General features: G+C 37.1%; 1 protein-coding gene across 1 annotated transcript in view; it reads left to right on the forward strand.

Moving 5' to 3' along the window:
- The window catches only part of CFAP20DC (CFAP20 domain containing), a 48181-nt gene extending 38610 nt beyond the window's left edge, over positions 1–9571 (forward strand). The window contains exons 11-13 of the mRNA XM_088171764.1: positions 4157–4243; positions 6265–6272; positions 9459–9571. Of these exons, the coding sequence (XP_088027890.1) occupies positions 4157–4243; positions 6265–6272; positions 9459–9571 (208 nt within the window). The remainder of the gene's footprint in view (positions 1–4156; positions 4244–6264; positions 6273–9458) is intronic.
- Positions 9572–13874: the final 4303 nt, after the last annotated feature.

Here is a 13874-nt window from a genome sequence, read left to right on the forward strand (position 1 = left end):
GAAGCTCTAGATAGTTTATTGCACATTGATTGTATTGATTACAGCTGGAGGCATTGATAGCATAAATAGAGTGGTTTTAATTAGTCAGAATGTGTGATTAGCTTTTCTGTTTTAATGAGATAAACTATTTTCTTTAATAAAAAAATATGTATTCTTTATTCACTCAGAATAAAACCACAATAAGCAGGAACACAGACCACAGTCTGTGTTTCTCAGAAACTGCCAATTGCCTCCATACTTTTGTCAAAGTCTAACACATTTTTTCAGGATGCTTTTTTAAAATTCATTGAAGCCCTCTGTCCCATACATACACACACACATGCTTTAGTTTCTTCCTAAAAACAACTTCAGATTTTACTGTGGAAAGTTTGGTGTGACTGATCTGCTGCAGCATCTCTCAGAATTCCTGCTGTAAACCCACTCCTCAGAAGTTTATCCATCAACTGCCACCACTTTAGTGTCTTTTAACCAGGAAGATTTCAGGACTCACGAGATTTTTTTAAAATTTCTCCTCAAGATTTTAGGAGATTAATTTAGACTTTGCTAAATAACTTACAGATGTAGTAAATCAGTTTTTAATACATATTATGTCAAATGTTTTACCCTTGAAAGTAATACTAAGTCAACAATGAAAGCCTAATGCTGAAATGTTTTGATTACGTATCTTGGTGGGAGGGGGTTGAATAGCAGAGGTATTTGTTTTTCTTGGACATTGAGAGAAAAAACTTTAACTGAGTCAAGTCTGTCTTAAAAGGAAATATTAAACTTTCCAGCACATCTCTGTTGCTTCTGTCATTGATAAAAACTTCTTTCCCTCCTTCTAGAACCATCAAAATCATTAGGTCTTACATCTCCTAGAAAAAGTAGTTATTCATCTACTGCATCAGATACATCAAAATAAATACGAATATGAAACAACACCTTTATATAATATTTGACTCCAATAAATTAAGGACAAAATCAAAGATAAAATCACCCAGCTACTCAAAAATCATCCCATCTCTGATTTCTCAGACTTAATATTTCATGCAGGTCTTACAGATATGAGACTTCAAACTAAAATTCGTCCATTTCCTGAGTAATAAAACCTATATCAATATAGCACAGATACGGATCTAACAACATGTCATTACTTCGTTCCCTCATTGTTTTCTAAATGAATTACCTCTTTTCCGTTGGAGGCAATTATCTTACTATGTTTCTTTCCTTCTTGCTAACATTCTCTCTACTTCACAGGTACTATTTTCTTTAAGAATTCTCTGATACATGTTTGTCATGGAAATGAATCTTTAAATGCTTCTGGCTTATGCCAGACTGGTAGAACTGTGTGTGCACTCTAAAGCTTTTATATTTTGTAACTGTGTTTGTTGGTCTAAGATAATTCTCTTTAGAGGTGAGCACTGTCTTTGTCTCTCCTTGCACTTTTGTTTCAGCAGTTTGTCCCAGCAGAAATATTCTAGTTCTTCTCTGGTACTCAAACATTGCTGCCTTTTGCAAATGCTGTAGTGAATGTGGAAGGAAAGGTAGCTTGGGAGGCAGAGGTGTGGATTAGCACTCAGTACTTCCTTACCACACCTAAATTTGATGGAGTTTCTCGGAGAGATCATCTTTTCCTTTGCTGGTTTTGTGTTTCAGTGCAATTGTAGAGAATCAGGTTCGTGCTGCTGCTTTGTGCTGTCAGCCCACATCCTCTGTGGATGGCCAGATTCTCATGATTATGGTGGCTGATCTTCAGGTAGATCAAACCACACATGCAAAGGACAGGAATGAAAAATATATTCTACCATGCTACCAGGTATCAGCTTGCATTTAACTGTTATTCCTAAAAACTTCAGAAGCTTTGGTGTAGACAAAGAGCCTTTGGCTGCATTCAGGGGTCACAGATAAGGTGACAATGACAGACAGCTAATAATGAGAAGTGTAGGCAAGCACATGGCTGTGTGGATTGGTTGTGCCAACTCCCAGTGGCCTTAGCAGAACAGCAGAAGAGAAGGACTGGCTGTGAAGTTGGCCATATATGTGAAAATAATATGATGCTGTTAGAACATTTTAAAGTATGTTTTTTGCATTTTGACATGATAGAAAATTCAATATCTCTTCCTTTAAATCTGCCATACTACTTGCTGGATTTCTACACCAACAGTTCTGTTTCCTGAGGCGGAAAATTAGGTTTTTTCCGTTTTGACTGCAAACAGATAGGTAGTTGTCCCCAAATTCAACCCAGATTATGCACACATGCCAACAGGAGATGATGTAGAATCAATAACAAGTCCAGAAGTAGCAGAAAAACTAAAAAATAAAAAAAGCAGTCAGCATATTTTAGCAATTGTACCAGATGACTGAGCCTTGCCAAATTTCTTTGACAGAAGTAACTTGTACATGAGATCGTGAAGGCTTTTCAGAAAATGGAAGTGTATTGCCTATTTCTTTGGTGTCGGACAATCAAGTTGAGACAATTACAGTCTGGAATGTAAAGAAATCTGCCAAGTTTTGGGAAAATGTATCCCTTTTACACAAAGCCATGGATGTTGAAGGATGTTGAAGTTACTTTTACAGCTCTGGCTAATCTCCCCAGCCTGTAGCACAAGTTCACATGCATAATGCTTTTATGCCAGCTGTTGGAACAGCCAGACATAAGTTGAATCAATCCCAAACCAAGTTTAGTTTACTCTTTGAGGCTGCACTGCTCCCATCGGCATAAAGCAAACATATGGGAATTTATCCCCTTCCATACCTCTTGCCTTGCAGTGAAATAAGTTGGTCAAAAATGTTGGATCTGGTTCTGTCAAAATGAGGTGATTCATTGAGGTCCCTCGAATTCTGTCTTCAAGTGGTGACTTGCAGGTTTTCAGTCTAGTTAATGATGGTATGGATGCTTTAATGTGTTACAGCTTTTTACTACTGGAGAGGAGAGATCAGAACTTCAGGAAACATCAGCTATGCACAGTGTGCAGAGATCAATTTCAGATGTGAAAAGAATTACTTTGTTCAGGTGGTCAGCTGAACAAAGAATGTCTTTGTGACATGGATGTGTCCTTCCAGGGCTATCTTTATCTGATAGATAGTATAATATGAGTGACTTTGTCACTGCACTGCAGTTTGCAATAAAAACCTGTGACAACAATAATAAAAACAGCTGTTCTGTTTTCCTTTCTCTGACCTGTAACAACCAAAGACAGTGTTTCATAAAGTGGAGTATGTGAAAGGAATATTGACCTTTGCATGAATGGATAATAGCATGAAAATAGTTTTTAGAAATTATGACACTAGTGTTCAGGAGAGACATAATTTGTCCACGAATAGAAGAAAGTGCTCTCTCCTCTATGATGAAGATCCCATCAAAATATTTTTCTTTACAGAAATAAAATAGATGACACTTATGATAAGAGTCCTCTATATTGTCTTGCCAGTAGGTAGAATCATGTTATGTTCAATAACAAAGTTTTATCAATACATACAAGATTTTATAACAATAGGAAATGGATGTAAATAATTATTTATTATGTATTTGCCTAAGAATGTTTTTTCCCCCATATCGATAGCAACATTCAGACTCAAGCAAATATTTCCTCTTCAGAAAACTGTTAGTGGCATCCATTTCCTGTCTAAGCTCAGCTCTAACTCACCACCCATCCAGACAGGGAATGTTACACCACATTCTGTGTCACCCTATTGCAGGCAAGCACTGCCAAGTCAGTGGTAACCAAACCAAACACATTGTGTGATTGTCTTTGAGCCCCTTTCTGTAGAGGGGGTAAAGATTTTTAATCAAATTGACTCCCACAGGTTATTCATTCCATTTATGGGTCCTGTAGGCTTTCAAAGGATAACTTTGTAATGGATCACACCTCCTGTGTACCCTGTGCTGAGCGAGCCACAGCAGCTGAAATCTGAAAAGCAAACCTGACTTAAACCACAGATTTTAATGTGAACAGAACAGGTGAAAAGGCTAAAGAAGGAAGAAAGTCTTAACATTTCATAATTATATTAACTGTAAAGTTTATTTTTATAATAATAAAATCCAGCTTGGTTTTGTTTCAGAATAATTGATGACCTGAGATTTCTTTTGATTTTTTTTAAATAATCAAAATAATTAGAAAAAAATAGGAACACAAACTGTGTTTTTATAAATGATATTTTGATTTCTATTTTTCAGGGACTGGTTAAATATGTTCAGTCCCCCGATCATTCCTGGAAACAAACAACTAGAAGAGAATGCTAAATCTTCAACAGGGAACTCCAGGTAAGAATTTATGAAGACAATGAAAAGAACCTGGGTAGAAAGACACTTCTAAATGTTCTTTCTGCAGTGCTGGTACTGCCTTCTCATAGTTTTCTATCCTACTGCTTTTTGGTTTCAAGTTCCCTTGTTTATTAATCTCAGCTCAAGGTAGCAGAGTTTTCCATGGAATATTATTTGCCTTTGCTAGAAGAATAACATGCAGTTGCTGTTTCCTGATGTTCTGGCTCTATACAGATTAACTCATAAAAAATGCATTTAGGAATTTATGCTAATGGGGATGGCAAACCTATGTAAGAAAGAACACTAAGACTAAACATTCTTATTCAGAGGCATGATTATACTTGCATAAGAGATACTTCTCTTATGAAGAAAAATTGCAGATTTAGGTTTAAATGAAATTTTAGCATGATTTCCTGAGGACTATTGTCACCAGAGTTACAGGCTTTTGCTTATTAATGGTGTTTGCTTAGAGAATGTTAAAGACCTTAACTGAAACTGGAAAGTCAACAATAGAATAAAGAAAATACCTTGTTTTCCTCAAATGCCCTTTTTCTTGTCAGTTATCTTAGGAAACAGGGTAGAAGAATCATCATCATAGAGTATCATAAAATGGTTTGGGCTGAAAGGGACCTTGGAGTCCAGTTCCAACCTCCCTGCCATGGACAGGGACACCTTCCCCTCAAAGAGGCTGCTCAAGGCCACATCCAACCTGGCCTTGGACACTTCCAGGATAGACATTTACATTTTTCTTCAGGTCTCAGGAATTCACTGGAAGCTCTCATAAATCTGACCCCTGTATTCTGGCTGTCCAAGGGGTAAAGATGTCTCAGTAATTTACTGTCTAAAATAAATTATGCCCCTCAAATTGGGAACATTTTCATAGATGTAGACTCGTAATTGTTTGTGACAGCAAAATACAATTTTTCTGTCAGGAAGGGACCTTGCTTTGAAGAATCAAGTAATATGTTGTGTTAAGGGTCCTAAATAAGCCAAACAGAATTGAACAGTCATCCTTGAGTTATAGGCACATTGGGTAAAAATTCATGGAAGGTCACAGAGAACATTTTTCATTAGTATTATGAAATCCAAGGCTTGGTGCAGTAAACCTATAATTTTTGAAAAATTTTTAATTGTGTTATTATCTTTTAAGAGCTTTAAAAATATAAATAGATTTAAGAATTTGTATTTCTCCTGCTATCCACACTAGAATTTCAGAACTGTTTTGTGAATTGTTCCTAAACTCATTTTCCTTTAAGCTGAAATATTTTGCAGCATGTGCCTGTGATTGCACATTTAGAGAAGATAAATTGTCTATATACCATAGCTTTTTATTTTGGCTTTTTATTTTTGTACTTCCATTCAGTCAAATTCTGACTCACGTATATGTAGGATGTTTGTAATTCTGATAAATTCATACAGAAACTTTTCTATCTCCAGATACTCCAAAAACCCTGCTGTAATGAAGTGATCATTTCTCCAAGAAGAGAGAACGACAAAGGCATTCCATGACCTTCCCTCTCCAAACAGGACAGTTTGGATTTTTTCTCAACTACTGGACTCCTCTCTCTCTATGAAAGTAGCCGAGAGGCTGTAGTGCTGTGTGATAAAGGCCTGTCAGATGAGATCATCCCCATCAAACATTAGAATCTGGGTATTTTCCTAGAAACCTTGGTCTAAAAAAAATCCTGATGGACCACGGTAACTTGATGGTTTAAGTATCGTTTTTGAAAGAGATGCTAAATAAATTGTGTCCTGTGATAGATCTCGAGGACTTTGGTAAAAACTTTTTTTCCTTGTTCAGTTCACTCAAGGTCAGTTATTTTTGTGGCAAAAGAGCTGGCTCATTACTGACAGTTATATACCAGATCTGAACAACAAACTGAATGCTGAAATCCATTCCAGAAAATTCTGCTGTCCTGCTTAGCCTCACCTTTGATTTTTTTAATATCACATTAGAAAATTACTTAATTCTTATGTTGAGAAGTGTCCCAAGATTATTTTCTCTGTCTGCAGTTTTCCAGTGTTCCAAGTATCACAGCACTGAAAATCTGCAATGAGTCATAATGTATTCCAGATAGTAATTTTATCTAAAAGTATCTGCAAAGAAAAATAGTATAGCATTAGTAAATTAATAGAGATTTATCAATTCTTATATTTTAAAAAAATCTTTAAGTTGAAGCTTAACTTTGGGGAAAAAGATTATTCCTTTCTAAGAATGCATTTCACTCTGTAGTTCCTCTCTTAACATTTGCACCATCCATTAGTTAAATGGTAAAATGCAATGAGAAGTAGTCTTCTATTCAAAAGGCTTCCCAATACAATAAAAGAGAAATTTAGACTTAAATTTTAGATTTTTCCATTATTGGGCACTGATGTTTCTGAGGTATAGATAGTTTTGTTTATCTTGATGTAACAAAAAAATCTTCACATTAAGTGACAGTGACAGAGTTATAAATGCTCTGGATCTTACTTTATGGTATCTTGGTATTAAGACCAAGGGATAAGGTTATAAAACTTTTAGGAACCACACAGTCTTCTTTTTTGGGCCACAGCTGCTGACAGTATTCATATGGTAACCCTGCAGTCCATAAGTACAGGATAGATTTGAGCACTGTAGTTCAATGTTCAAGGATGATCTTGAAGAAAATATCAACAGTGTTCTTCCCACCACACCATCTGCTGACAGCTGATCCACTGCACTTGACTTCCATCAGCATCAGAATATGTAGATCCATGTATCTTAAAGTGAGATTTGCTGCAAGATGTTTTCTAATATTAAAACCTAGAATATGATAAAAATATATTTCTGTGAAAAGGGAAACTATTTATTTTCAGTTCTGCAGACTGTGGTGACTATGTAAACACTATTGACATAATCCAAGTAACAACACAGTTATTTGTACATTCATTTCCAAGTTCAGAAAAAGCTGCCATATGCCTGCCCTCTTCTTTGTTACCTGGGTTTAGATATCTTGATCAAGTCTTCTTCCAGAAAAACAATAGCTCCCCTGATTTCAGTCAGCATTTCATATAACAGGTATTTACAGGTACTAGCTACCTTCAGTCTTCTTTCAGCTCAGCAAAAAAACACTCATCCCTCTGTAATGTATATCACATATCTCAGTTTTTATTTAAAATCAAATTATTTTTTCACCTAAAATACCGTTTAATTTTTTTGTGATTTAAGGACAAAAGCTTTGATTTTGCTTTCACCATGAGAGCAAATTAAACTGCCAAGAGGTTTTTCATGAAATTCTGAGCAGTTTCAACCCCAAAAGTGTGGATGTTGGCAACATGAACAATGATGGAAATTTTCTTTGAAAGTGGCCTGTTCGTAAGTTAATTTGGCTGCAAGCACTTCTTTCCTATATATTGTCAGGTTGCCCAGAATGTACCACTTGAAACAAGAAAGACACCTTCTAATACACCCATTACATACTATTAGAAAAATACCACTTAATTTAAGTAGGACTTCTATTTAGGAAGAACAATAATGTTTTCATATGTTTGCTCAGAACTGAATACTCCACGCTGCCATTGGAAATTTGTTGCAACACCTAAAAATGCCTTATAATGCATTTGGGGGCCTTGTGTGCTGCTAGAAGAAAGAAGCCTGACTTTAAAAACGAGGTAGGTCTATAAAACTAAGTTCCTCTTTTGGTCACAATAAAATACATGCAGAGAGTTATTCATATAAAGATATAAATCCAGCTAGTCCTGGATGCAATATAATTTTGATTTGTTATTAATTCAAGGCATACCTCTGATGGGTCTGAAGAATTTCTTATTCCTAACTCAAACCAGGGAGCATATTGAGTGGCCAGTTCCAAGGTAAAGAGGCAGGGACATTTACACTTAGGGGAGATAAGCAAATAATTTTGAAGCGATGAATAGGCCCTGAAAAGCAAAATAATAAAAGGAAGAATGCAGTGGAAATAACAGCATGGTTTCAGGTGAAATTGTAAGGCTATGGGAGGGAGTGAGGCATGAACATCATTTGCTTGTGTACTGTGATCTGAAATGGAAAAAAGACATTCAGTTCACCTTCTTTCTGCACTGCATCACTTTTCCCAAGAGCTGTCCAAACAAAATATCCCAGTTAACCTCGTTTATTTCCTAGGCCTGATGAAGCATCCATAGCAGGGAGGGAAACAATTTGGCTTTACCTTCTTATCTTTGGTTAGAGTGAAAGACAGTTTCTTTCTCATGGTATTTGTTACATGCTATTGAGGCAACAGAACTGAAATCTCTTCTAAAAGGATGAAGTGCACACTTCTGTGTGCATCAAATGCACCAACTTACTTTCTGGTCTGCAGATAATGTACCCTATATATTGCAGTGTGATCCTGGCTGTAAATATACTCAGAGTTGTGAAACCATTGCTGTTTGTGGAACAGGCCATTACTTATCATGGAGCTTTAGGGCATGCAAAGCACTCGGTATTAGCAGGCTGAGTATGGGATGAACGTTTATGATGAAATTCAACATATAAATTGCATTCAACTGTGAATTATCTCCTATCAAAAAGCTGTAGATCATATGACTTAAATTTAGCTTATATGAAAGACATGCAGGTTCAGAAAAGAAGTTGTAATGTATAAAGCATCTGTAAGAAAAGCCTGGAGGGCTTTATCAGTGTATTTTAGACTGAAGATTCATTTCTGTTACCTAAAAACTTTCTTGCATTTTATATAACTTTAGACAAGCTAGACTTAATATTTTTTTTTTTGTCCAGAAGAACCTTTTTTTCCTTTCTGATATTGAAAGATCTTTTGCACAGATTTACCTATCCTGGATATTTAGGTGACATACTGGATACCTGACATTCAAATTCTTTCATTCTTACAGGCCTTAGGTATGCACTGACTGTCTTTGTTCAAGCTAAAAAATTATTAAGAAATTTATTGAGGAAAATACCATTTAAGAATACTTTGATCCACTATTAGTAAAGGTACTTTTGGTGAACTGCTCCATTGGACTTTGAAAATTCCAGTTGTTAAGTGAACTCCAGCTAACCTCATTTCACCTCCGTTAAGAACAAGTCTTCAGAAATATAATAAAAATGTGAATTGCTGTTATCTTGAAGGCAACAATTCAGAAGTCAGGAGATTATATATTTGAAAGAAAAAAATCTCACATCTGACAGAAAGATATTTCCATGCTATTGTTTGAGGGAATAAGAGTGATTTATTCTTACTTTCTCCACTTCACACAGGTGAAGATCACCTCAATGCTGAAGAAGATGAAGAAGTTTTGACTCTTTTGTATGAGCAATGTCTGAACTGCTACTTTGACCCAAATTCTGGGAAATACTACAAATTGACATAGTCAGAACATCTGAGGATATTATTTTGTATTCATAGTATCTTTTATTTCTTGCAAAATTTGACTGAGCCATATAATTTATTATATAACCTAAAAACTTAAATTAAACAATAGTTTTGCAACCAAATTAATACATTTGGCAAACAATGTCTTATTTTTATAGCTTTGTATTAAGTTGTAATGCAGTGAAAGATCACATAGCATGAAAGTTCCTAATTTACTTCCAATATTGACAGCTTCCATATGGAAACAAATGAAGCTGAATCAAGAAGGTTGGTAGTGCTTATGTGTAAATCATGGTTTTAATCAATTCTAAAGAAAAACATTACTTGTTTACTGTCTATTTTTAATTGGTGTGAGATGCTGAGGGTATCAGCTACCATCAGCTTTACTGCTCTAACAACACAGGGCTGAAGAGTGGGGAGGGATTGGTCCTACACTCCAAACCTGGAGTCCTGTTTCAGGTAAGGCAAGGAGGTGTGTCTGTGATTCATGTGGCAAGCTGTGCTCGGAGGGCAGCTCCAACCTGTTTGTATGAGTTTCTCCATTATCCTTGCAATAAAATAATGCAATTCATTCAACACATCTCTATTGGGTTTCAGTGCAGCGTTCAGTGAGGGTCCTAAGTTCCAACTTGGAGTTTTAAATTGCCTGCATCACTGTGCATTTTGCTTTTAGGGTACATAAAGTAACTCTACTGATCACAGAGAAAGAATACAGATAAAAAGTAGAGCATATGTAGCACTTGAAAATGAAATCTATATAAAATTAATCAAATACTGTGCATGTATTTTATTTGTTTTATTTATTCATGGATTTCTTACTGTGCATGGATACTGTGTACTGTACTTTGATCTCAAATCCAGTTAACCTGACCCTGATGTCTCTGGCTGCTGCTGGGCTCCGAGCTGTGCCCGACATTCCCAGCCCCAGAGCAAGTGCAGTGCTGCTTGCCAAGAGCATCCCCCAACCAACAGGACACTTGTCTAGAGGGTAAATAAATCATTAAAACATCAGCTGCCAGGCTTAGGAGTTGCCCATGACCCAAGAAGTCCAAGGAGTTTTGTTTTAATGGAGTTGAGTCAGTGGAACAGCTTTGGAGTCCACCAGTTCAGTACATAACACTTTCCTGGAGACAGCTGAAGGGAATGTGAAAGTCACATGGCAAAGTGATCTATAGGCATTTCTGGTGATTCTTGTTCTAAGTTTCTACTTGATTATATCCAGTGCTATCCCACTGTAATTATTTTCAAGCTGACTACTCAGTGAATTTTTAAGAATAATGTATTTGAATGTCATAAAGCGAGCTTAGTAAGCTCACTGCAAGTGATTTAAAATTATATGCCTGTAAATTATATGTAATTGTAGATCCCAGTTAATGAATATCCTAGAATCAATTGAAAATGCAGTTGTTAATAGTGGCTTGGCATAAGATCAGATTGTGTATTTGGCTCTGTGGCAGGTACAAACATATCATCACAAATTGATTCAAGGAAGAGTAGCACTGAAATCCACAGGAAGACAGATACTGCACTGAGATAATTTACTTACCCCACCTTATCCAAAAAGATTTGTACCTGCTCTTACTAATGCCATAATCAGTTTAAAAGTTCAATGAAATCATAATTTTGACTTTCAAAACTGAGATGCTGACATGCCTGTGCATATCTGGCCATTTTAGCATCATTTAGTTATGAGGACCACTCTCCCTCTGTGTGTGGTAAGGGTATTTAAAATATGTTATTAATTTTCTTTCATAGCCACATGTCTCACAGGAGAGGTTGGGTGTTCCAGGGCACCACTGTGAGTCCAGACTGGGTCCCTGATGAATCTGAGATAGCCACTCTCTTGGGAGAAAAGAACCCAACTAAATACTGGCTGCAGTCTGGTGTCAGAAGGATTGTCTGCCAGTACCTGTCTGGGAGGATGTGCTTGTCCTGGCTTCACAGCAGGCAGTCACTAACCTGTCACATACAGAAGTGCACCAGTAGGCATCCAAAGCTTGGACAAAAGGGAGTCCTTGGAGACTCCATACTCTTATCCCTGCCTTTATTGAGCTAAGGAGTCAGGTGAGTAGTGACAGTAGGTTCAGGATGAGTCTGTTGTTCCCAGTTCATAGTCAAGTACAAATAGGATCTGTTTTCTTGTCATTAGCACAGTAGTATTTTATAGGTAAGCAGTTGCAACCTGCTTTTCAAAATCAGCAGTTTGGGATCCTTGCCCTTTGTGTTCTAGTTAGCAGCTTTATGTCTTCAGCATCCATGGGGATTGATTGCCATGATGCTGTGAACAACACCTCTGGCTTGAGCAGCACGAGAGGCTCACAAGGGCTCTGAGTTTTGCTCACAATGTTTTTCTTAATCATCATCCTGTGAACCTCAAACTAAAGCACTGCTGACACGCAGCAGGTGCTTTGTTGAGCCAATTTGTCAAAGGCAGCAGTTATGGCAAGTGATGAGGAACACAGAGATTTGCTATTAGCAGTCATGTGCAACATTTGAGCCCATGAGAATCACACCGTTTTCACTAGAGAATGCTTTCCAACAGGTAAAAATACCTGTATCTGGGCATAAAGTTTCAGGTTAATGAAACTGCAGGGATTTATATCTACAAACCTGGCATCAGTTACGATTTTTGGGAACAGAAATTTTGAAATGCATTAAATTTTAGTAAGGTTTCATTAATGTCACTTGGACTTGGATTAAAAATAGAGGAATTGAAGTTAGCTTGGTACAGTTGCTGGAGTCAGCAGATCACAAGTCAACCAATTGGTCTCTCAGGCTTTTCTGTTCCTTACTCATGAGACATAACTGATATCTCTGCTTTCTTTCTGCTTGCTAAGAAACAGTCAACCAGCTTTCAGACAGATCAGAAGGAAGAAGAAATCTTTAAAACACATTTTATTGCTTTAAAACACAACCCAGAGCAGTGTGTTTCTGTTTTGTTGGAATGATTCTCCTCATTTCTCATTCTTTTTGTTTTAGGTCCATCTACCAGGGTTTTCTCCAAAGTCCAGCTGAATTACCAGGTTTCAGCCTTCAGGTGTCTGTGGAGAGCAGCAGCACTGAGGTGCAGATCACTGACAGCCTGGTGCCTTGTGGTACCACGTGGACTCCTCCAAGCAGCCCTAAGACTTCATAATCTTGCAGTGCTGTACCCAAGTGTTGTCTGTACCTGAGCCTCATTATGCCAAACAAAGAACACACTCTGTCCTAAGGAGCTTACAGTAAGAAATCAATATTGATTTTTCTCCTCTGCTGCCTGGGTTACTAGGTGAGGAAATATGAAAAGTCATGCTTTATTATTCACATATTCTTCAGCTGTAAAGCATTCTGTTCCTCTAAACACTGAGTCAAGTGGCAAGGATACACAGGCTGGAAAATCCTTGAAAATAATTTTGCATAATGCATTTCATATTCAATTTATTTTTCCACGTTTTTGTTTTTTGGGTTTTTTTTTCAAAAAAGAGCCTAATTTTTTTAAGCAATGGACTATATGTAAAATGAAAAGACAATCCAATCTGTCTTTCCTATGTGATATTGCTGATAATCACTGTTTTTCTCATGGTTACTATAGAAACTTGGCATCCTTATCTGCCACCTTTTTTTGCACCTTGAAAAAACCATTTAAATTGAGTTCCCTGATAAACTGAAAGCTTGGCTTCACAATACCCATGGGAATATGTAAGTGTAACAACAATATTTGTCATTTCTTCTTATTTGGTGTTTAACTTGCTCATTAGCAGCTGTAGAGGCACTTCTGACTGTGATGTTCAGGGATCCTGCTGCAGGCATTGTCACTAGCACAAATGCAGAAGTCCTGGATGAAACCCAGGAGCAGCCATGAGCTCCCAAGGGCTCACATGTAGCAGCCCAGGATGTAAAGACCTGAGCAGTATTTTGCTCTTATCACACCACTCTAAAAGCAGTTCTGTTTCCAAGTCTGAAAGTTTTCAAGCACACAAATAATCTGTGAGTATTAAACTATATGGGTAAGAGTGGTTAGGAAGGTTCCTGTGGTAAATCAGTGGTGAATCAACAGCCTTGTGATGCTTTTAATCCCTTTCCAAGTATGTGCCATCCAATCTGCATGGGAGATGAGAGTGAACTTGGGCTGAGCATGCTGAGGAGCTGAAAGGCATTTTTGGAGGTGAGTACAAGGCCAATGCAAACACCAGGTGTCCCACCTGAGCACGGCTCCCCAGCAGTTTCACATTTCTTTTGTTCTAAGGGCACCAGAATTATGCTTTTAACAAAGGTTGTTTTTCTAGTTCTGTCAAAACGTGGCCCAGATAGGTCCCTCTGCT

The sequence above is a fragment of the Sturnus vulgaris genome, chromosome 11 (genome assembly GCF_052056855.1).
Source record: "Sturnus vulgaris isolate bStuVul1 chromosome 11, bStuVul1.hap1, whole genome shotgun sequence".
NCBI classification, from domain to species: Eukaryota; Metazoa; Chordata; class Aves; order Passeriformes; family Sturnidae; genus Sturnus; species Sturnus vulgaris.